General features: G+C 50.3%; 2 protein-coding genes across 3 annotated transcripts; both read right to left on the reverse strand.

Moving 5' to 3' along the window:
- Nucleotides 1–2,627: 2,627 nt before the first annotated feature.
- GSTM3 (glutathione S-transferase mu 3) lies at nucleotides 2,628–5,712 on the reverse strand. 2 transcript variants are annotated; one of them, XM_010975924.3, is made up of 8 exons: nucleotides 5,583–5,712; nucleotides 5,131–5,206; nucleotides 4,723–4,787; nucleotides 3,925–4,006; nucleotides 3,737–3,837; nucleotides 3,307–3,402; nucleotides 3,106–3,216; nucleotides 2,628–2,824 (listed from the first exon to the last, which is right to left on the reverse strand). In XM_010975924.3, the coding sequence occupies exons 1-8, from the start codon at nucleotides 5,631–5,633 to the stop codon at nucleotides 2,726–2,728; spliced, it is 681 nt and encodes a 226-aa protein (XP_010974226.1). In that variant the 5' UTR covers nucleotides 5,634–5,712; the 3' UTR covers nucleotides 2,628–2,725. The 2 variants fall into 2 exon arrangements, with proteins under 2 accessions (XP_010974226.1, XP_064344873.1); XM_064488803.1 differs by lacking the exon at nucleotides 5,131–5,206 and having other exon boundaries at nucleotides 5,583–5,643.
- Nucleotides 5,713–7,820: 2,108 nt separating this feature from the next.
- EPS8L3 (EPS8 signaling adaptor L3) lies at nucleotides 7,821–18,320 on the reverse strand. The gene is made up of 18 exons (XM_064489969.1): nucleotides 18,191–18,320; nucleotides 17,971–18,035; nucleotides 16,074–16,232; nucleotides 15,660–15,809; nucleotides 15,508–15,563; nucleotides 14,971–15,113; nucleotides 14,768–14,883; nucleotides 14,406–14,523; nucleotides 14,263–14,324; nucleotides 13,915–13,989; nucleotides 13,426–13,574; nucleotides 10,652–10,733; nucleotides 10,383–10,417; nucleotides 9,712–9,925; nucleotides 9,370–9,498; nucleotides 8,999–9,072; nucleotides 8,368–8,500; nucleotides 7,821–8,114 (listed from the first exon to the last, which is right to left on the reverse strand). The coding sequence occupies exons 1-18, from the start codon at nucleotides 18,219–18,221 to the stop codon at nucleotides 8,103–8,105; spliced, it is 1,803 nt and encodes a 600-aa protein (XP_064346039.1). The 5' UTR covers nucleotides 18,222–18,320; the 3' UTR covers nucleotides 7,821–8,102.
- Between the last annotated feature and the right edge of the window lie 4,175 nt (nucleotides 18,321–22,495).

Here is a 22,495-nt window from a genome sequence, read left to right on the forward strand (position 1 = left end):
CTTTTCGATAATTTATGCTTATAAATTTATATAACATTGGTCTGTTTAAAGTGCTGGAGAAATACTGGCTTACTCCTCATGAGGTCGCAGTGAGAGGGTGTTCATTTGTCAGAGAAGGCACGGAGGCACAGAAGGACGGAGTTGACTGTGGCAGAGCCAGGATCATTCACTAAGCAGCCTGACTCTAGAGTAGGGAATTCAGAAAGGCTGGAACCCAATGCTCCAGGGCAAGGGTTGGCAGGGGGTGGGGAACCTGTCAAGAGATGCAGCTGGAAAGGAAATGGAGGTCAGATTATGAAGGATTTGGAGGAGATTGTCTTTCTCTTGAGGTCTAAGAAGCCATTTATCATATTTAAGCAGGGGAGCGACATGAACAAACTTAAACAGTAGATAAATCACTGGCTAAATGTCACTTCCTTCCCTCTCCCCTACCATCCAACTGAACTCCCTAAATCCTTCAGTATCCGTGTGGCTCATTGTGGAAGGATAAGGAATGTGAACTCTCTGTATGACCCACGTGTTTCATAAGCCCTTAAACTGGTTTTAAAGGCAGATCCATATCCTAAACACATCAGGGTCCCCTACTTCACCCATCCCATCAATGAAATAACTCTACAACATATTTTTCTTGAATCACGGAAGTTCTGAACCTTCTGACGCAGAAATGCCTTAATCCAGTTGTTCAGCCTTCAACAATGAATGCAGTTGAGTTTCCCTAATACTTTTTGGGGAACTGCTCCACCAAATTTAATGCACCTATCACAGATTTTTTGTTAGCATCTTACTGATGTTACTCGCCCAAACCCATCTAGTATACTAGTTTCTCAACATCTGTGAAGCCTTTGTGTCTCTGGGATGATAGGGCATCCACGTCCCTCCTTTGCTTGAAGGTAGCCCTTGTGTCAACATTCTCTTCCACCCATCTTAGAGTTAGGGGCAGTTGGGACCCGGGGAGCCACATCTCCTATGGAATTGATCTGTTCCTCAGTGGCCTTCACTGCTTTCTTGGTTTTAGGTTAACTGCTATATGGATTTTCTCTAACAAACATAATAGAAAAAGTTGGAACATGATTTTTCTATAATCTATCTGGAATTCATGTGAAATACAGACCTATGCTTTTTAAACCTCTTCCTTCCAGTTGCCATGGTGTCATCTGTCTATCCCCGGATTCTTTTTGCAGAGGACTGCAGGGCCTATTTCCCATTTCCTTGCCTCTTCCCTGAGGTGAACAGACTCTAAAATGGCCCCCATAATCCCACCTTCTGGTACTCACGCTCTTGTGAAATCCTCTTGCCTTGAGTGTGGGCAGGACTTGTGATTTGCTGCTGTCAAAATACAGCAAAGAGGATGGGATGTCATTTCCATGATTATATTACATAGGACTATAGTGTCCTTCTTTCCAGAAGACTCTCTCCCTCACTGGGTTCGAGGAAGCAAGCTCATCATTGCTGGGTCGCAAGATGTAATTTGAATTTTAGACAATGTTAACAAATCGTCCTTCAAAGTAGCTATACCAATTTATAAGTTCACCATCAAGAAACCCTTATCACTTTCCCAAGCTTTGCCAACACTTCCTAAACTTTAAATTTGTTCGTCTGATACATGGAAAAATGACTTCTTACTGCAGCAAATTATGGTATAATTTGCATTTTTTTGGATTATAAACATCTTTTTAACTTTTTTCTTTTGACCATCAATATTTCTACTTCCAAAAATCATTTGTTCATAGGTTTTTTTGTCCATTAAAAAAAAAAAACTGAATTGCCTTAATAGTTTACAAGTGTTCTTTATATAGTCTGTACTGGTCCTTTATCACACTTGATACTTAATTTTGCTTAATTGTCCCTTGTCATATAACATTTTTAGAATTTGATAGTTCAATTTATAAATCTTTCCTTTTATAGCTTTTTAAAATGTCTGAAACTTTTCCTACCTTACGATTACAGTCTTACATTTTCACTAATACTTATACGGCTTTGTGTTTAACATTGGGCCTTAATAAAATGAACAAGGACCTACTGTATAACACATGGAATTATATTCAATATCTGGTAATTATAATGGAAAAGAATTTGAAAAAGTATATAAATGAATTACTTTGCTGTACACCTGAAACTAACACAATGTTATAAATCAAATATACTTCAATTAAAAAAAGATGAAAAAACAAAAAATTAACAAAAAAATTGGGCCTTAAACTCTAGATGAACTAATTTCAACGAATGGTATGAGGTAGGGATGTATTTTTAATTGCTAAGTAATTATCCCAATCCTGTTTACTGTTAGTCCACCAGTTTGAAATGTCATCGTTACCACACTAAATTCCCACATACGTAAGAATCTGTTTCTGAACTCCAGTTCTGCTACGTCCACAGTACCACACCGTTTCACTTGCTTATCTTCACCAGGTCTTCACAGGGGCTCCAGTCTCATTTAACACACCCGTTCTCTACAGCTGTGCAATCTCACCTCTACTTCTAGTGCTCACTCTCCAGGTCTGGGCGAGAACCTCTAACCCTTGAACCCAGCTGTGGGATGGGGAAATATCAGTACTGCAGTGATTGAATTCATATGTCCTTATTCTCCTTTAGCCTTTACTCCCAACAGAAATCCAGCTGGACACCAGTAGCCTAAGTGCTATTTATTGAAAAGAGCAGAGGAGAGAGTACAGGTCCCCTAGGGACAGGATGGAACAAAAACAAGCAGTGCAAGTCGGCCTCCTGCTCAGCATATTCTCTTGTTGCCCCACTGGGCCATCTTGTTGTTGATGGGCATCTTGAGGAAGCGGTCAGACTGCATGTAGGCAGCTATTTTTTCCAAAGCCTGAAGGGAAAGCACACCAAACCATACAAAGACTCTAACCCAGTCTAACAGACCCATTACAAAACAGCCACACTCACATGCTGCCTGACTCCCCCTCCATATCCCCCATCTTCGCCATTTCTTGTAGACAGTGCCTTCAGGGTATAGAAGCCAGGACCTTCCCAGGACGTCAAGGTTTAGAGGTGCCCAATTATTGATCCCTTTAGGCAAAAGCTAGTATTGGGCAAGAATCTACCACAATGGGGTCCCCTTTTGTAAGACCAAGGTGCAGGGAGCATCACCTCAAAACGACACATGAAAGCCTTCAGATTTGGAAATTCATCCAGGCACCTGGGCTCAAAGATACGGTTCTGATCTAAGACATCATAGGTGAGGAAATCCACAAAGGTGAGCTAGAGGGACAAGAAGATGGTTAGGTGGGGGGAGTTCATTAACACCTGCAGAGATAAAAAGGGATTCCCCTCCCTTCCCTTTCTTCCTACCTTTTCCCCTGCAAACCATGAGTATTTCCCCAGGAACAAGGAGAATTGTTTCAGTTGTCCAGGAAGCTGTTCCAAGTATGAAGGCTTCAGTTTTTCCTGGGAGAGAGGTAAAAGAGAAAGTGAGAACAGCTGCCAGCATCTACACGTGAATCAGGGCATGAGTTAGTGATAGACACTTAGTGGCCCCTTCTCTAGGTGCTTTCCTCTCACTGATTCAGGTAGGGGTGGCAGGATGGAAAGGAGGGGTTTGGAAAGGAAAAGGGGCTAACACCAAGGTTATATGACAAACAAATCCCCCCCCCCCCCAAATAAGAGTTTTGTTTCCTATTCTGACACACTTGGTGGGAAGGGAGCAGCAGCAGAATGGAGCAGAATTAATAGGTCCCTAAATGTTCCTTTTTCTTGATGCCTTCCTGCTAAGGAAACTGACATGGTCAGGGCTGTAGCAGATTCGTGCCAGTTGCATGCGAAAATCCATTATTTGGTTCTCCATGATGTCCACTCGAATCTTTTCTTCTTCAGTGTCACCACCTATAGGCCAAAGGACAAGAAATCACCCTTGGCATTACCCACACCCAGGTGAGCAGCCCTCACCTCACCAGCCCCACCCCCACTCACACATATTGTGCTTGCGAGCAATGTAGCGCAAGATGGCATTGCTCTGGGTGATCTTGTTCTTTCCATCCATGAGATAGGGCAGCTGGAAGGAAAAGGACAAGAAAAGGAGAGAAAACCACCTGGCTCTCTCTTGCCTCCCTGCCTCTCTCTCCAGGGGAAGACAAGACTTGTAGGGAAGTGAACAGTAGAGAAAAGATGCTGTGTTAGGAGAAAGAAGAAAATAAGCAGAAGGTAGCAACTGAATCCCCATTAATTCTAGACAGGGGTGCTTAATCTGCGTGTGTGTATGGGTATGTGCATGCTAAGGACTCTTTCTCAGCATAAAGTTTCTAAATGCATAAAGCAAGTTACATATCTTTACACAACCTATAAAACATTAAAGGAACAAAATTTTAAGCATAATAAATGACTATGAATACATTAAATAACAAGATGTAATAACTGCCATAATTTCAAAGTATGATAAATGTAAATAACATTTATAGTATCTGCAACACATGTAATACAATAGGAAAATATCCAATTTCTACTAGTGACAAAGTCATAGGTATGGCTAATAATCAATGTCACTTACTGACTATATTCACAGCAGAAGGAACCGTTAACTTTTAGTTAGCAGTTGGTGGAAATGAAAATGTCACTTTTTTCTCCATCCAAGTTCAAGGACTCCTGAATTCTATCTATTCTACTCAGGTTAAGAGCCCCTTTTCTAGATTTCCACCAAGAGTAGAGAGAAAAGAAGCAAGGATATACTTGAAGGCCTTCCCTTCCACCCCCTCTTCTCCTAAAGCCACTTACGTTAGGAAAGTCCAGGTCTAGTTTGAATTTCACATCCAGCCACTGGCTTTTATCATAGTCAGGAGCTGTAAGAAAGAATGAAATGAGGTCCAACCTCAATATCCCACCTGAGGAGAGTGAAAAGATATGAAGACACAACCTAATTCCAATACCTCACATACCCAGGCCCTAAAAGCTTAACCATTATCCATTAAGTATTAAGACAAGGTTGGGCTACGGCAGACGGAGAATCCCCATCTCCAGATAAAGGATGCTGACACACAGGACACAGCAGTGAGCTCCCAGGTGACTGTGGCAAAAGTCCCACCAGACCAGGGTGACGCCACCCTCAGGGCACAAAAGATAGGGTCAGTTGGAGGGCCTGCCTGGCTTAGCTCGGCGTCGCACGGGCAGCCAGAGCGGCATTACCTTCCCCGCACGTGTAACGTTTCTCTTCATAAGATGTATCCGTGAACTCCAGGAGCATGCGGATGGCATGAGCCAGCTTGGGGAGAAAAGCCCCCGCCCCTCGTCAGCGCCAGCGCGGCTCCTACCGTCCCCACAACGCCCGGCCGCCAACGTCCCCGCCCCCCTCCGGCCCAGGGCTGCATCTTGCCCATCTAAGCGGTCGTTAAGCGGCCCCCCGAGACCGACCGGCGGCTTGCTGCCCGCGGGCCCTGCGATCCCAGAGGCGGGGCAGGGGTCGGCCTCCGTCTCTCGGGAGCTAACTTGGTTGGGACCGGCCGCACAGCGTAGCGCATCGCGGCGAAAGAGGCTTGGCTCCCGAGTGGCGCCGCTTCTCTGAGACCGCTGACCATAGGCCTCGACCACCTCCGCGGCCGTCTCCCGACAGGCGGCTCAACGGTTGGGACCTCACTCACCCCGCGAATATCCCAGTAACCCAAAACCACAGCCGACTTGCACGACGACATGCCTAGGTCGCTTGGGTCCCGGCGAGAACTGGCAGTAGAACCCCCACGGGCAGAGCTTTATAACCAACGTAAGTAGGCGGGGACAACGTATGCTCCTGACTCCGCCCCCACGTCCTCGTGGCTCCTTCTGCGTGTCCGCCCCGGCAGGTACGGGCGCGACTTCTGTAGGCCCTGGGGTTGGGATGGGCGATCCCGAGGCGGGAGGAGAGAGGCTGGTGAGCCTAAGGCCTGCGTCTGGGGCTTTGCATTCTCCACACGTGAAGCCGCACTGTTTGTTAATAGTGCCAATTAGGGTAGGGTGAGCGCTAACAGCCCAGGTGGTGAGAAAAGTGGGATTCAGGCATATGTATTTATGGATCGTGGGTGAGGGGATTTGGGGGAGGTGAACAAGCACTGGGATCTACTGAGACTGACCACCAGGGAATCTCTATCTTCGGCGTGTGTGCGGAGGGTGGATGGGGGAGGAGTCTGCAGTACTTAGTAGATTTCTGGCCTGGCCTCCACAGCATGGCCATTTAGGACACGGAGCCCCTAGGCCCCCTCTCCTAGATTTGGGAAATTACATTTCCCCTTTATTTTGGCTGGAGCAAAGATGAAACTTTTTAAAAGGACTTTTCATGTAGAGAAGAAAGGGGAAAAAAGTACAAACCCATAAGGACAAGTGAATCTATAATGCCTGGATTTCTCCCAGGATAACAACAGTCCAGTCATGAGTTAACTTGGAATATGAGACTAACACTTACTGAACAACTCTGATATATAAGCAGTATACTGGGCAATTAGTCTAGGTATTTCATATATGTTAGCAAGTTTATTCCAATTTAAGCTTAACAACAACTTTGTGAAGTAGGCTTTATGCCTATTTTATAGAGGATTAGCGAAGCCTGTCAGGAGGTTGGGTGAGTTGTCTTTCTAATCTCAAGTTCCCATGGGTGGTCTAGGATTCAAACCTAGGTCTGTCTAATGGCACAATTTGTGCTGGTTCCCCTGCACTTGGATATCCAGGCAGCCTCATATCATCTCAGTCTTTACTGGGAACCCTGAGGAGCAAGCACGTGGCTAAAACATTTTGTTTTTCTGGTCCTGGAAGGTTTCCCTGTTTCTAGGACTGCTTCACCTCCATGAAGCCCCAGAAGGCAATATGTCTATATCTCTTCTCTCCATCCCCCCAAATTAACTTTTCTGGTTAATTTTTGCCCTTGACAGTCAGATGCTAAGGGTCTCACCTTTGTTCTGTTTTGTAAGGAAAAATGTTTACTTTCCTGTTTAGTGTTACCAGCTAGGAGAGGTGATTTTTCTGAGAGCAGGAACTTGAGGGAATGATAGGTAGTGGAAAAATAGGATATTCTAGGGCCCATGACAGTGTTACGGTCATGGACAAATTCAGCTAAGAGAGACTTAGGGGAACATCTTGAGAATCCTCAAGAGGCCCTCAATCCATAGGTACATTAAGCCTTATCTATAGATTAAATCAATGAAAGTAGTCTCTGTTATGTGGGGAGGGGAGTCTCCGACAGTTATGAGGTTAAAGAAGGCTATGTATGCCAAATATTTGAAGCCACAGACAGTCCACACTTGTCACTTAACCTCTGAAAAAACGGACCCGGAGAGTGAAACAGCTTGTCAGATTGGTGGACGGTCAACTTTCAGTCCAATATTTTCTATGCTCTGCCACTAAAGAGACAAGATGGGGAAAGGGCTCAAAGTTAGCTCACCTAATAGGAGGGGACAAAAGGATTAAAAGAGAAAGTTGGCAAGTAGATCTTGGACCACATGTTGTGCTTTTTAGTGCTTCTGTGGATCATTAGCCGGTACAGCTGATCAAAATTGACCACTGTCAGTCCCAGTACTCTTTGCTCCTGTGAAGGGTGGTGCCTTCAGCTGTGGTGGGTGCCATGGAATATACTGGGAGACACGTACAAAGGAGGATAAAGATGTGGAGTATAGCCTTATGTTGAAGTTTAGAAAGTCTGGAGTGTTTGGGCCATAATTCTCAGATTCTGACTCTCAGCTCCAGTGAATTCCCACTCACATTCAAACATTCTGGCCCAGTGGTGGATGTGGGACTGCTGCTCTTCATGCCCAATGTCCCAGCTCCTCCTGACTCCCTGCCTCTGGCCTCCATTAGGGCCAGAAGAGGCTGCAAGAGAAGCACACGACAAACTTGAAGATACTTTTATTGGGGAGGAGAGGGACTAAACAGAATCCTGACAAATCTAGGCATAAGTGCTCCAGGCTCAGAAAAAAGATGCAATAAATAGGTGGTAACTGGAGAGAGCTCTCAACAATGAGAAGGGGCACCATTTGTCTCAACATCTAGGCTCTCATCCTCTTTGCTGTATGAGCTGGAGTATGGGGTTTGCTGCAACCTGGGGACCTGAAAGAGGAATTCGTAGAGCTCTAAAGAGTATCAGATCCACCATCTTGCTTGTGAGAGAGCCTTGGTCTTTGAGGTGCCTGAGGTGGTGCTTAAGGGCTCATCTGAGGAAAGAAAAGGATTGGGATGAGGCTGGTGCCGGTTGAGGGACCCCAGAGCTCATGCTAACAATCAGCTGCGAGCTTCAAGGTGTGCCTGAGCACATGAAGTCAAGCCTCTGGGGGACTTTCCTGTGCCCAGACCTGCCACACTGAGTGCCACCCCAGGGTTGGGCCTGCTGGCTTGTGTGCCTGGCACTCTCATTCAGAGAGTACCCCACATTTCCAGTGGGGGGTCAGGACCCCAGGGTGTCCTCACCCCCAGCGTCCTTCTGACAGCCTCCAACCGTGCCAGGACCCGTGGGGCCTCCTGTGGACACAGCATCTGTAGCTCCCCGGGTCTCATGTGAAGCAGCTGGCTCCCCATCAGGGACCCGAGGGTCTTCACCGTGCTGGGGGCAAAAACCCAGCAGAAACTGTCAGTGGTAGGGTAGGAGGACCCAGGCCTGGGTATCTGGGTGGAGAAGGGGCTGTTTGGGCTTGGGGCTGGGGTTATAGGAGAATTCGTGGAATAGGGTATTTGGAGGTGAGGGAGTAAGATACACAAATTGGCTTAAACCAATTTCAGAACTCCTAGGGTTGAAGACATAGGTGCCCTGGAAGAGACTCTTGTGGTGGGGAAGAGTGGTTGGCAGCTGGGGTTGGCTCCAACCCTGCTCCCTTCCCCACAGCTTGGGCTCCTAATTTAGTGCACTGATGGAGGCATGGATCGTCCCCTCTTCTACTCTCTTTAACTCAGCCGAGGTAGCATTGCCACACGGTAGCACCTGTGGGTCTTTCTTGCACCGTGTAGACCAGGTTGTATGTTCTGGGTCTCCGGGGTTCCTGGGCCATTATCTGAGCCCTTTACAGAGGTTCTCCCGTTGCACCCCGTGGGTCTAGGCACTCACACAGTGGAGAAGTTCTCTGCCTGCAGCCAGGCAGTGACCTCCTCAGGCCTTGAGTTAAGTCGAAGCACTGGAGCCTAGAATCAGGGGAACTGGGGGTCAGAGGCCATCTCATCTCAGAGCCACCCACAACCCCCTGTCATCTGGGTCCCTTCTCTGGGCTTCCATCAAATCCCTTTTCTCACTCCATGGTTTGCTTGTCTGGCAGGCTTTTTCTCTGCCCTGGCCCCATGATAAGCTTGGCAAACAGTAAGCATGCGATAATACTGATTAAATTGAACAAGGACCATCTCCTCCACTTGTCACTGAATCCTCCCTGCCCCTAATTTTGACTTGGGCCTTGTAGCTTCTGAATAGTCTCTGCCGGGTAGTACCTGAAGGGGTGACTCGCTCTGGCTCCTGGGGGTCCCCGATTGTAGGGGCTCCAGGATATTGCTGGGGATGTAGCCACTCTGCCCCATCTCATTCTTCACCAGCCACCACCGCTTGCTCTGGTCCAGAATCTGCCGAGAGTCACTACATCAGTCACCTGAGCCTCTGTCCAGTCAGCCTTCCCCCTCCCCCACCAGGCTTTCTCCCTCCTGGCCCTTCCCTGTAGTCCTTTTCCCCCTCTAGGCCACCCACCCCAGCAGCCCCATACCCGGGCACCCACCCCAGGCTCCCGGTAGCTCCCACCAACCACCATGTCCTTTTCTCGGCTCAAGCCCCAGCCTCACCTCAAGCACCTCTCCCTGGACCACAGTCAATTCCTGTGGGTTCCTAGCTTCAAACTCATATAGGACCTGCATTTTCAGGGTTGGCTTGACAGATCCGGGTCTGGATGGCACAAGGTCGGGGCCATGGTTGTTTGTCTCCTCTTGAGCAAAGTGTGAGGTGCTCCCTAACCTAGGGCTTCCCATCCCGCCACCCCCAGAGTCAGAGTCAGGATGGCTGGAGAGTGGGGCCTCAGCCCCAGAGCCCCAGCTATCTTCCACCCGGAGTCTGGCGATGACTTTGGGATTCCACAGAGTTTAATGGAAGGTCATTGTTAGTTGGGCTTGGAGTGTGAGTTTCTATAGGCAGAAGGGATCTGAAATAATGTGGATTTCTGAAGACTCTTCCGGGAGTGGGATTTTCTGTATCTGAGTTCACATTTGAGCATTTTATACCCAAACTCTGGGAAATCAGAGGTGTGTATGGGGAGTATTGAGAGAAGAAGGGATTGGAGCCTGGGAAGGTAAAAAAACTGCCTTTTCATCCAAAGTAGGGGAGGGATGTACTTGTATATGTATGTGTTGGATCGAAAGAGAGCCCGGGGGGCAGTGAGATGTCAAATCCACAGATCCACAGGATCAGCCCTGTCCCTCCCTGCCCAGAACCACACAGTCCTGAATAAGCCAGGGCATACCGGAGGGAATCAGGGTCCTGGTATCTCGAATGTGCCTGCAGGGGCAAAATAGAGGAAGAGCAGGATGTCAGCCAGCGTGGTGATCGGGAGGTGAGGTGTGAGACCCCAGACCCACTTGCACATGGCTGCCTCATATCCCCTCTCCTGTCTGCCCACCGCACATACCCACCTACCACGTAGTTGTCATGTGACTATGGTTCGGACTGAGAGGGCAGAAACTAGCCAGAGACTAGGGTTTTGAATAGGGCTCTGTGCTAAGCTCCCCTTACCTGGTAGGAAGGTTCTGGAAGCTGCCAACCATCATAGAATGTGGGTTTGTAGGGCAGGGGCTCACTGCCTGTCCAGTTGGCCCTGGGGAGAGAACAAAACTGAGTCCACTCTGTGCCAGGCTGTGGAGAGGGAGATGATGGGGCTTAGCCCCAGGGGTCTTCTAGAGAATGGAGGACATGGCCCCCCTGCACAAAGGAAAGGCTCCGGGACACCCACATAGGAGCGAAGAGCCAAGCATGAACAAATCCCATGGTGCAGGGACCTGTGGGCCAGCCTCACTTCTGCCCGTGAGAGTGCAGATATATCAACACCATAAAAACACGCTGGGTACTGGATCTCACTGAGCCAGGCGGTTTGAATTAAAGCGGTAGAACCACAGAGTGGTAGGACTGAAAGACCCCACCCTGGGGTCCCGTGCGGTATTTTTCTAAACTTGTTTTTAGTTTCCCAGCAGCAGATCTCTTTCTAGCCAGCTAGTGTGGGGAACTCTGCCTTGTGATCACAGCAGAGCCCTCTGGCTGCCTCTAGCGTGCAGGCTGTTTCTTGCCTCTCAGCCTCCCTGCCTCCTCATTGCCCAGGACCCAGGAGGAGTGGTGCTATTTGTGGCCTCCCTGTTCTGCTTGGGTTATCCTGCCCTTCCAGCCTGGGGAACACCAACTCCCCTCCTTGAGGAAGTCCCCTCCCCCCCTGGCTGCTGATCTCCAGACACCCTGGATTACTGCTCTTCTCACGTGATTCTCACACGTCTGCGTTTCTTACTCTGTTGAACTCCTTGAGCGCTGTATCCTGACTACAGTGCATGGTACAGAGGAGGCAGCTAATAAGCATGTAGCAGTGGGGACAAAGAAATTATTCCCCCTTCTGAATCTTTTTAATTGGCTCCTTTTCTTTGCCCTAAAAACGTGCTCAAGTCTCCCCTTGACCTTGTTACTACTCCTTTGAAGCTGTTGTTTTGTTACCTTCTCTGTCAGATTTTTTGAGAATATGTCCATATGCCCTGCCTATATTTTCTTAATTCTAGTTCTTTCATTATGCCTTGCAACCTGATTTTTACCTCTGCCGTTTCTCTATTGAAACTAGTTCTTCTGAAGTCCTAATTGGGGCAGGGGGGAGTATAGGTCAGTAATAGAGCGTGTGCCCAGTGTGTATGCCTGCGTGAGGTCCTGGATTCAGTCCCAGTACCTCCACTGAAAAAAACACAAAGTTCTGATATAATCTCCTGATTGCCAAACCCAATGGCCTTGTATGGTCTACACGCCTCTGGATTACCACAGAATTTAGTGTTATTTGTAGCCTTGGGTCAATTTGCCTAAAATCATCACCTGAATTTAATTTGCCTGAAATTCAACTCTCGAGGTTTTTTCCATCTCTTTAGTTATTTTATTTCCTGTTTCTGTCTTTCTTTTCATTCATTCATTTTTTGGTTATTTTAAGAAATTAGAAAACATCTTAGGGTACATCAGACTTAATTTTGTATTTAAAATAATAAATAGAGACAGAAAATAGAATAGAGGTGACCAGGGGCTGGGAAAAGAGAGGAATGGGGACAGAGTTTTGGTTAATTTTTTAATGGATATAGAGTTTCTATTTAGGATGCTGAGAAGTTCTGGAAATGAACAGTGGTAATAGTTGCACAACCTTGTTAATGTATTTAATGTCATTGAATTATACACTTAAAAGTGGTTAGAATGGTCAATTTTATCCTACGTATATTCTACCACAGTAAGAGAAATAGATTACATTAAATTATAATTCATATCTTTAGGTGGATTGGACATAAAAATCCTTTAATGGGGCTGCATGAAAAAAAAATCATTAGGTAAAAAAAACTTCTAGAACTAGTGACTTATTTCCCAGTTGATTTCTCTTTCTAAAACCCTTTTTTGGATTTCATGCTTCTGCTTTTTTCTTCTCCTTTTAACTCTGGAATTTCTCTTTGCCTCCTTCACCCCTTTTCCTTTCGCCACCTACATGCAGAAGTTTCCCCAGGCCCGTCTCATGGGGAGAGCAGAGTGTGCTTGTTAAAGTGAGCTCTGGGGCTCCCACTGCAGTGCTTACCTCCAGGTGGCCCCAGCTGTCACCTCTCTACTGACTGTTCTCAAACCCATGTAGCCAGGTCGGACCTCTCCCCTGAAGGCCAGGCTATCTGTCTTTGTGGAATGTTCTGCTGACGTCTCAGCTCAGCACATCCAAGTTGGTTTCATCCCCCTCCACCCGCCACAGCTCCCATCAGTGGGGCTCGCTGCCCGGCTGCCCATCTCACGGTTATACCCACGTGGAACAATATCTCTTTCTCTCTCAGCTCCTCGGCTGGTTGGTTGTGACTCTTTATTGATGTTATATTTGCAGCATCTCTTACGTCAGTAATTCTTAAAATCTGAACTGGACTGAGACAAAGTTTTCACTTTGTCCTTGACAAAATGAGAAAATATTTTAGTAGAAGGTTGCCAACTCTCCCCTCTTGGGATGGATTGCTCTTTTTTCTGAGATAATGCTTTCCTTCGGTGGTGGGAATTAAATTGTTTATACTTAGCTTAATATAAAGTTGGGAACTCCAGGTGGAGTCCCCCAACTTGTTTTGAGATATTTCGTAGACTAGAAGTTACCAGGGGCTGGGGAGAGGGAGGAATGGGCTGAGTTTTGTTTGGCTGTTTAATGGGTACAGAACTTCTGTTTGTGTTGCGATACAATGTAGAGCCTGCCACCTCTGATGTCCTGACCTATGCCCCTCTGCCGCTTGCCCCCGATTCATTCAGGCCTTGTCGTCACTCACCGGCTGGTGGTCCAGGCCACTCCCAGCCCCTTCCAGAGGTTCCTCTCAGGTGGGCTTAGACAAGACTGCAGCAGATCAATGGCTTTGGTGGTGAGGAGCGGCGAGATCACTTGGGTTGCTAAGTTAGGTTCAGGGCACTGGGCCAGGATCTAGGGGAGGGATGGAAGGTGTCTGGAAGCCTAGGCTCCCGCAGGGCCAAACAGGAGTAGGAAAGGGCCAAGGGTCCCTGGCTTCCCACGTTTGCAATGCCATGTTACCACGTACACCTCCTCCCCACTGGTGCCCTTGGCTCCAACCCTGGCCTGTCTAGTCTGCTGAAGGGGTGCTATGCACAGTGGATACGGTGTCTTGGGGTCAAAAACCAGTGTGTATTCGGGTGAGCAAAGGGCAGACCCATAGCCTCCCTCTGCCCCCTGCCTACCCCCCAGCCTCTGTCCCATCTTAGTTTCAGCATGTCCCTCTTTCCCACCCTGGCCTTGCCCAACTCACGGAATTCAGAATTTGGAAGAGGATGTGCACGAACTCAGGGGCACTTGTCTCCTGCAGCCTGATGGCCAGATTCCCCTAGGGACACAGGGTGAACCCTGTCACCACCCTTCCTCCCACCCAACCTTCACCAGGACCCCAGGGTCCCAAAATTGTTCCGGGCCCTGGTTGGGAGCCTAATATTCTCCAAAAAGTCCCAAGAGTGGGGAGGGAGGGTTCCAGGGGAAGAAACTAGAGAAGCTTGGGATGTCCATGAGACCAGAGAGGAGGGGCCTGCTGGGAGAGGGAGGGGGACGGGGAGCAGGGTTGGGGAGGGGGGAGAGCAGGCAAAGGGGCTGGGAAGCCACATACCAGGAGGTTGAAGCTGTACTTGATCTTCTGGAAGCAGTCGATGTAATGTGCCTCTGTTATCCCTACAGAGAAAAGAGAGAAGGTGGTGGGTCACAAATCATCCCAAGACTCTCCCCCACCCCTCCCCTGCCCTCAGCACTCACCTGCCTGATTCTTCTTCTTTTTTTTCCCCAGTCTCTTCTTACGACTGGTCTTTGACTGGGCCTCCTTCAGCTTTCCCACAAATAGCTCGATATCCCTTAGGAGATGGTCCAGCACCTCCTGGACCCCAACAACCCATGGCCTGAGTGGGCAGTTATGCCCACCCTGGAACTCACAACCCCACCCTGCCCCTCCCAACCACAGGCCTGAGCTTCAGACCCAGCTCAGGGTCTGACCAAGCTTCTGTGTCCCTCCTCAGCCTGGGGCCTGCCTTGGCTGTCCTGGGACCCGGTTTCTTGGGCTGTGAGGGATGACTAGTGTCCTTCAGCCAGGCCTCAGCAAGCCCAAGACAATCTATAGTTACCTTATCCGATTCTGGGTCCTCGGGGGATGAGGACCGCTTCAGAGGAGGCAGAGTGAAGGCGCTGAGCTCTCTGCCGCTGGAGCGGTGTGGCAGGGGCTTTGGGGATGGCGGGATGCCTGCAGTGGAACGGGACCATGGCTCAGAGCCTCTTTGCTCTTTGATTAGAACCCTCTCCTCCCACCGGCTCCCACGCCCAAACTTACTGTGCTCTGGGGTCATCCAGTAGGGCCGTTCTGGAAGGGGCACCTGCTCTGGAGTGGGTACCTGCTCCTTAGGGAGTGGCCTTTCCAGAGGAGGCTCCCTCCATCTGGCCTGGCCTGGGCGAAGGGCTCCAAATTGTGGTCTGCTGAGCACATGATGGGGATACAGCCTTGATAAAGTTCTTGGAACAGAGGCTCTGCCCACACTTCTGACTCAGGACCCAGGAGCCCCACCAGCCCTGCTCCCTGATCTCCATCTGAACCCTTCTCTGACTCTCCCCTGTCTCACCTACTGCTTTCTGGGACCCATTGGTCCCATGTCAGTCTCTGGGGACAGTTTCCAGTGTTGCTTGGGCCTAGCCCCAGCCCTAGCCCTTCCCCACGCCCATCTGTGCTCTGGCTCCAGCCTGGCCCCTCCCCAGGTCAATGCCTACATTATTGGACCACAGGCCCTGGACTCCCCTAGATGTGGGACAGGGTCTGGCCCATCCAGGCCTGAGCTCTGAGGTCCTGCGGGTGGGCTAGGCAGAGGCTGCCTACCTTTGCTCTAGTTCCTCCTCCAGAGCCTTCTGCAGGCTGGTCTGCAGTCGCTCTGCCTGGAGGAAACAGTTATCAGGGAGGCGGTGGGGGTGAGGTGATGGTCGTTGGATCCCACACCCACTCTCTACCCAGCCCCAGCCTTGGCTACTCACCCCCACTTCCTGGCACTGGAAGAGCAGAGTGCTCGTGCCTCGCAGGCCTGAATCCTGCACGGTGATGGACAGGACAGAGTTGTAGGAGCAGGTGTTGAGTGCCACATCCATGACCTGGATGCTATCCAGGCGGTAAGACTCCAGGTCCTCCTGGACCAGGCAGAGAGTTTGGCTGTGAGGTCACTGAGAGCCAGGGTGGCTCCTGACCTGGGTTGCCCCATCCTTCTAGTGGCCCAGGGTGAGGTGTCATCTCCCCGATTCTTGTTTCGGTTTCCTCTTAGTCCTGGGTATGTGGGGTGGGTATTGTCTATGGGGAGGGGTGGCTTCCAGGTGGGGCATGGGGGGATGGCATTCATGCCCGGTGTACAGGCTAGGTTAGCTATGACCCTTTGTGGGAAATGTTGGGAGGCTGACCTTTGTCTCGATGTCCAGCAGCTGAAGCCAGCCATCCCTGACCTGCAGAAGCAAGTCCTGACTCCACACCCGGCCCTGAGCATCCAACTCTTGCAGCTTCTGCAGGGCATCCTTGGGTTCCTGGACTCTCTGAGTCCCCAGCTTACACGTCATCAGGTGCTGAGGGGAGAGGAGGAGACCCAGGACTGAGAGAAGGTTTGGAAAGGGGGCATCACAGGTGGGGGTGGGGGAAAGGCAGCAGAGGAGGAAGACATGTCCCTGGTACCCTTGTGGGGAAGGTCACAGGCAATCCCCATAAAGCAGGCTTCTAGGGCCAATGTGAGGGCCAGAGATGGTCAGGCTAGGATGGGGCCTCCAAGTCAGAGGCTGATGGGCTGTAACAGGAGGGGGTTTAGGACTCTGGAGGGAGGACAGTCATGGTCTTTAACAGTCCAGGCCAGTTGAAGGCTACATGGTGGTAGATGTGGGATTCAGTTACCCAACCAATGAAGTCTGAACTGGGTGGGATATGGGATGCTCAAATTCTGTCCCCCAATTCCTTGGCCCTCTTTGGGAATCACCATTCCAGCCTGGTCCTCACTAATCTTACGTTCTAGTCTCCGTGCCTTTGCTCATGCTGTTCCCCATGCCCGGAATGCGTTTCCCACTTCTGCTAATCGATCACCTCCCAGCCCCTCAGGAAGAAGTCAAGCCCCCTCCCCTCCCTGATTCTTGCCCGGAGAGGTCCATACTGACCTCAGTCTCCACGCAGGCCCTTGTCGCCTGCTAGAGGCCCTTGTCCCCTGCTAGTCTGATCATTCCAGCAGGTTTTGCTGCTATTCTCCCTCCTGCAGGAGACCTTTCCCTTCTCCCATCCAAATGCTGCCTTCACAAGTCGCAGTTTTGCCCCTCGCCCTCCCCTCCAGGCCCTTGTTGGGAGGATGTGGTCTGCGTCATGCCCCTTGATCCCACCACCCTGCCCTCTGCAAAGCTCCCAGTTCACACAACTGGCATGTTCAGGGGCCCCTGACATCCTGAGCAAATGACCTGGCATCCTGAAGATGCCAGCTCTTGCTCTTGCCTGCTGGACATAAATGAAGTCGATTCCCAACCCCCACCTCCTCCAGGAAGCCTAGTGCTCCTGGCCCCAACCCAGCTGGCTGGTGGAGTCTGACTCTGCTGTCCTCTGGGGCCTCCAGACCATTGCTCCAGCATCCCTCCTGGCTTCTCCACAAGAGCCCTAAATCTGCTGCTGCCCAGGAGTGGCTTCTACCCAAGATCTTCAACCTGACCATGTGACTGCTCTTTCCTGCCACACCCAGTCTGAGCTTTCACCGTGGTGTCAACATCTCTTCAGGCAACTCGATCTGGCAGTGCCAGTGTTGTCCTCCTAGGCAGGGCCAGAGCCTCCATTCCAGCCTCCAAGCTGCTCAAGCCTGCCCTGGGAGCTTAGGCCCAGACACCTCCCCTCTCAGACAGCAGTCCTTTCAAGTTCTCGCAGGGACCGCTGACCTCACACATTCCTTCCTACAGCTGTGCCAGATCCTGGGCAAAGAGCAGTTCCTGGGGCAGGGGGTGGGCCTGGAGATAGGCGGGGGTGGTGGCAGGTGCCTCTGGACCCATCCCTCAGCTACTTGTCCCTGTCTGGGGATAGGACATTCCCCGGCTGAACCTCTAGGCTGGCCTCTGCCAATGCCCAGTTGCCTTGTCTTCCTACCGGCCGCACCCACACCTCCCTGCACTTAGCAGATGCTCAGTTAGACTCATGGGGCCCAAGCTCACCTGATCTAGCTTGGGTCAGGCCGTTGGCTCCAGTGGCAGTCTTGTCTAAGACATCTGTTTTTTTTGTCAGGGCGGTGGGCACATGGGAGAACTTGGGTTGAACCAGGAAACGGTCTGGGACCTCAGGGTTACTCACCTCCACTCTGTGCTGCAGATAGGCGGGCTCCAAGGCGAGGCTCTGTAAGTACTCCTTCCGGTGCACTGCCATGGCACAGAGCAAGCGGGTGGGGGCCAAAGGACGAGGTGAGACATAAGCAACTGTAGGGGGTGGTTGGCATGGGGAGGGAGATCGGAGGGCAGGGGGTTCGGGAGCTCAGTGGGAGGGAAGGGGAGAGGGCACTGGAGGGAGAGCTTACGGTAAATGGCTCTGCTGCTGGGCCGGGACATGCTGACGCTGCTGAGATGTCTCCCTAGAGCCCAGACTGAATGGGAGAGAGAGCCGTCAGGGCTGGGGCAAGGGATGCCAGGGCAGAGCCGGGCTGGAGAGCTGTGATCACAGCCTGCCCCTGACTCCGGCCTAGGCTTGGACCAGGTGCTGACCTGGGGCCTCCAAGACCACTCCCAAAGCTCCTGGCTCCACGGGTCTTTCTGGATCCATCTCCAGCTGTGCCCTCCGCTGAGAAGCCCTCCATCTTGGCTGGGCCTGGGAGACCCCCAGGCAGGCTCCCAGCCTCCCATTATTTGGCCAATAAAGCTCATTCCGATGGGCCTGGGGAAGCTGTGTGGACAGGCACTGGGACCAGATCCTGTCCTGGGCCTGAGTGTAAAAGATGCCAGAGGGGTGTGCTGAGCTTTTAGAGGGAAGGTATTAAGTTCGGCAGCCTTCCCTGATGAAGCAAGCCTCTTGTCCAAGCCTGTTTCAATTCTGCAAATTGAGAAGTGGCCAATGTTGGCTCTTGTGCTGGGAACCTGCTCAGAGGGGATGTATGTGTGTGCACCTGCACACATTTGTGTATTCATATTTATGATGGGGCTCTGTAGGATGTGTGAGTGATCTGCCCTCCCCCAAATGTCTTACCAAATCTTCTCTCTCTTTCCCTTTCCATACTCTGAACCTTCAGCCCAGAGTCCCTTCCCACCCAACCCTTTAAATTCCAGCTCAAAGTAACAGACGTTTTCCCAAAGAAGACATGCAGATGGCCAACAGGCATGTAAGAAGATGTTTAACATCACTAATTACTAGGGCAAGAGTAGCAAGTCATTATGTATAAAAACAGATTAAAAATTTTTTTCTGACTATCACGGGAAACTATATTCAATGTCTTGTAATAACCTTTAATAGAAAAGAATATGGAAACAAATATATGTATGTATATGTATGACTGGGACATTATGCTGTATATCAGAGAGTGACACATTATAACTGACTATACTTCAATAATAAAAAAAAGTGGCAAGTCAAAATTACAATGAGGTATCACTTCACAGCTGTCAGAATGGCTTTCATCAAAAAGTTAAGAAATAACAAGTTTTGGTGAGGACGTAAAGAAAAGGGAACCCTTGTGCACTGTTGATGGGAATGTAAATTGGTGCCGCTACTGTGGGAAACAGTATGGAGATTCCTCAGAAAGTTAAGAATTGAACTATCATATGATCCAGCGATCCCATGTTTGGTTATTTGTCCAAAGAATATGAAAACACTAATTGGGAAAGATATATCCACCCCTACGCTCATCTTGGCATTATTTACAATTACCAAAATATGGAAACAACCCAAGTTGGATGGATAAGGAAGATGTGGTATATTCAATAGAATACCAGTCAGCCATAAAAAAAAGATGAAATCTTGCCATTTTTGACAACATGGATGGACCGTGCAGGTATTATGCTAAATGAAATAAGCCAGGCAGAGAAGGACAAATATTGTATGATTCTGCTCATATGTGGAATATAAAAAACAAACAAAAAACTAAAATAAATGAACAAACCAAATCACATAAAAACGTAGATACAGAGAACAAAGTAGTGGTTACCAGAAAGGAAGGGCAAAATGGGTAAAAGGGATCAACTATATGGTGACGGATGGAAACTATAAACTTTTGGTGGCGAGCACGCTGGAGGGTATACAGAAATAGAAACGTAGACACATTAAACTCACATAATGTTATAAACCAAGGTTACCTCAGTAGCAAATGAATCTAAATAAACAGATTCCAGCCCAAGGATCACTGCCTCAGTGAAGCTCTCCTTGATTACCCCACTCTACCCTGCCCGCTCCCCCAGTGCCAGGCCAAATCTTGTACCTTCGTCTCTAACAACAACTACCCTGGTTAGTGCTGTGAGCCTGGTGCCAGGCCCCTTATAAACATTATAGAGTTTAATTTGCACCTACCATTGCTTATACTTCTTTAGCTCTGTGTGCTCAGCACTGTTCTACAGACTTGACCTCCACCAATTCATTTAATCCTCAAAACGACCTTGTTGGGTGGCTGCTGTTATGTTCCATTTACCAGATGAGGAAGCTGAGGTTCAAAGAGGGTAACAGGACTGACGTCTCAAGTATTTGACAGAGAATGAACCCAGCTGTGTCTGACTGCAAACTCCATGCTTCAGCGGTTTAATTGTGTGTCTCTGTCACTGGGCTGTGCCTCCTGAGGCAGACTTATCTTACCACCGCTGTCCCCCACCCCGTGCCTTCCTGGCACAGAGGGGGTCTAAAATACATCTATGTTGAAACGGAATGGAGGTAAATGCAGCGTGTGCGTATGTGCAGGGTGCGGCAGGACTTGGCTGAGCGTGTGGGTCAAGTGTATGTGTCATTTTAATGAGGGGCGTATGCATCATGAATAGGGTGTCAGTTTCATGGGTGTCCTTGCCTCTGCGTGGTGCATCTGAGTTGTACAGAAACCCTGGAATATCCCGGGCAAAGTGTCAGAGAGAAGCCCACACCCCTGTTATTAGTACTGTTACGAAAATAGCAGAGGATCTGATAAGATGACTCAGTGTTGGGGAAATGAGTTGCTAGTAAACAGTTAAGGGAGGCAGCTGGGTCTCTATTTTCCTTGTTTGGGAGGACCCCTTTCCCCTGCAAGGGTAAGGGGTACTAAGAGCCTGTTCCCTCTCCCCAGCTCCACCCCTCAGGCTGCAACACTTCCTGCTTCTCCATCCGGAAGACAAAGAAGGGAAAATGAGCACCCCTCCCCATGCACCAGCCCCTACCTCAGGATGGTCCCTGCAGGTCTCTGTGGGCAGGTCCAGGGAAACACCTGCTGCTCAAGATCCCAACAATCCGGTGGAGAGTAGGGGGGGAGAGGGGAGGGAATCCTCAAGGTGGGGGTGGGGGTGGGGGGGATGAAGGATTGGGAGTTGGAGGAGCGGGGCCTGGCTTTGACCTGTCTTTCCCCTGAGGGGGTGTCTGTGACAGCCCAGTTACCCAATTTGTCCCCAAATTTTGGGGCCTAGAGCAGGGAAGGCATCCGTGTCTACATCACGGACCCTGGGAGAAGCAGCCCAGAGATGCAGCTGGAACCCGGCCTCCCCCTGTCCCGCTTCCTACCAGCTAGCCGACAGCTGAGTCTCAAGCCCTCCGTGGGCTTTCTCCTCCTGGCGACATCTGAGAATGGGCCAGAGACCCTGGCCAGGAAGCAACTGAATTGCCCCCACTGCCCTGCGATCCCCCGCGGCTCGGCTGGGCCCTGATCTGCCCGAGGGCCAGGCCCTTACCTGGGTTTCAGTGGCTGGTCCCCCGAAGGGGCAAGTGTTTGAGCTGGTGGTCCGGTGCTGGCGGTGGGAAGGCAGTGGCTTCTCTGCTAGTGGCGCGGCCACAGCAGAGGCCCCGACAGAGCAGGCAGGCCTTATGGAGATGAGGCCATGAGGCAGCCACACCTGTGCTCTTTGGACTCTGGTGGGTGGGGAGGGCTCCTGGGCCACCACCTGCCCAGCACTAAAGCCTGGACCCATGGCAGTGCCTGCGCCAATGGGCGTCCCAAACCTTGCCAGGGACCTCCGCTTTCCAGCTTCCTCCTCTGCTGGCCTCTGGCATTAGTGTGTGGCCCCCTCTCCCTCTGCCTTTAGGGTACCTCCTCGGAGGCCCCAGGTCAGCTTCAGGCCCTAGGGCTGGGACTAGAAGGAGAGACACCCACGGCTCACCTCGGGACAGTTTGGCTTCTGTGGTCAGGGTACAGGTGGCTGGATGTGGCTTGGTGGGCTGGCGTGTACCTGTATGTGCATGTGTGCATGTAGGTGCATGAGTGTGTGTGCCCAGGTGGTGCCTATGAGCAGGACGTAGATCTTGTAAGAGTAGATGGGCGCTGGTAACTGGGACCCCAGTGGGCATTAGGTGGAGGGCAGAAATTTCTCCCTGACGCGGGCCACCTCATTCTGCCCTTTCTTTTGTCCCCTCCCGCCCTGCGGGGACCCCTCTCCCCCACCATCCTTGCTCTTCCACTCTTTCCTTCTGCACCCTGCCCCATGCTCTCAGACCTCTGGTTGAACCTGGCTGGCTTCAGCAAAGATGGGAAACTCAGGCCTGCCTCTGTCCCTGTTCATGAACCTACCCATTTTTTGTGCTTCAATTTACTTAAAAACCTCCCTTGGTACCCAGTTTGCCTGCCCTCTGGGAGCTCATAGTCTAACAAGGGAGGTAGGACATAAACAGAAACCAAGATAGCAAGGCAGGAGGGGAGAGGTGGGAGGGAAGTGCGGGTGTGGTAGTGATCTGG

The sequence above is a fragment of the Camelus dromedarius genome, chromosome 9 (genome assembly GCF_036321535.1).
Source record: "Camelus dromedarius isolate mCamDro1 chromosome 9, mCamDro1.pat, whole genome shotgun sequence".
NCBI lineage: Eukaryota > Metazoa > Chordata > Mammalia > Artiodactyla > Camelidae > Camelus > Camelus dromedarius.

What these genes read in the sequence shown, in the direction of transcription:
- GSTM3 (XM_010975924.3), bottom strand. Translation starts at nt 5,633, where the DNA reads ATGTCGTCGTGCAAGTCGGCTGTGGTTTTGGGTTACTGGGATATTCGC. An exon ending in TAGACCTGGACTTTCCTAAC is followed by an intron (nt 4,007 to 4,722) that starts GTAAGTGGCTTT and finishes TTTTCCTTCCAG; the next exon opens with CTGCCCTATCTCATGGATGG. An exon ending in CATGGTTTGCAGGGGAAAAG is followed by an intron (nt 3,217 to 3,306) that starts GTAGGAAGAAAG and finishes TTGTCCCTCTAG; the next exon opens with CTCACCTTTGTGGATTTCCT.
- EPS8L3 (XM_064489969.1), bottom strand. Translation starts at nt 18,221, where the DNA reads ATGTCCCGGCCCAGCAGCAGAGCCATTTACC. An exon ending in CTGGATGACCCCAGAGCACA is followed by an intron (nt 14,884 to 14,970) that starts GTAAGTTTGGGC and finishes GTTCCACTGCAG; the next exon opens with GCATCCCGCCATCCCCAAAG. An exon ending in TCCAGGGAGAGGTGCTTGAG is followed by an intron (nt 9,499 to 9,711) that starts GTGAGGCTGGGG and finishes GACTCTCGGCAG; the next exon opens with ATTCTGGACCAGAGCAAGCG.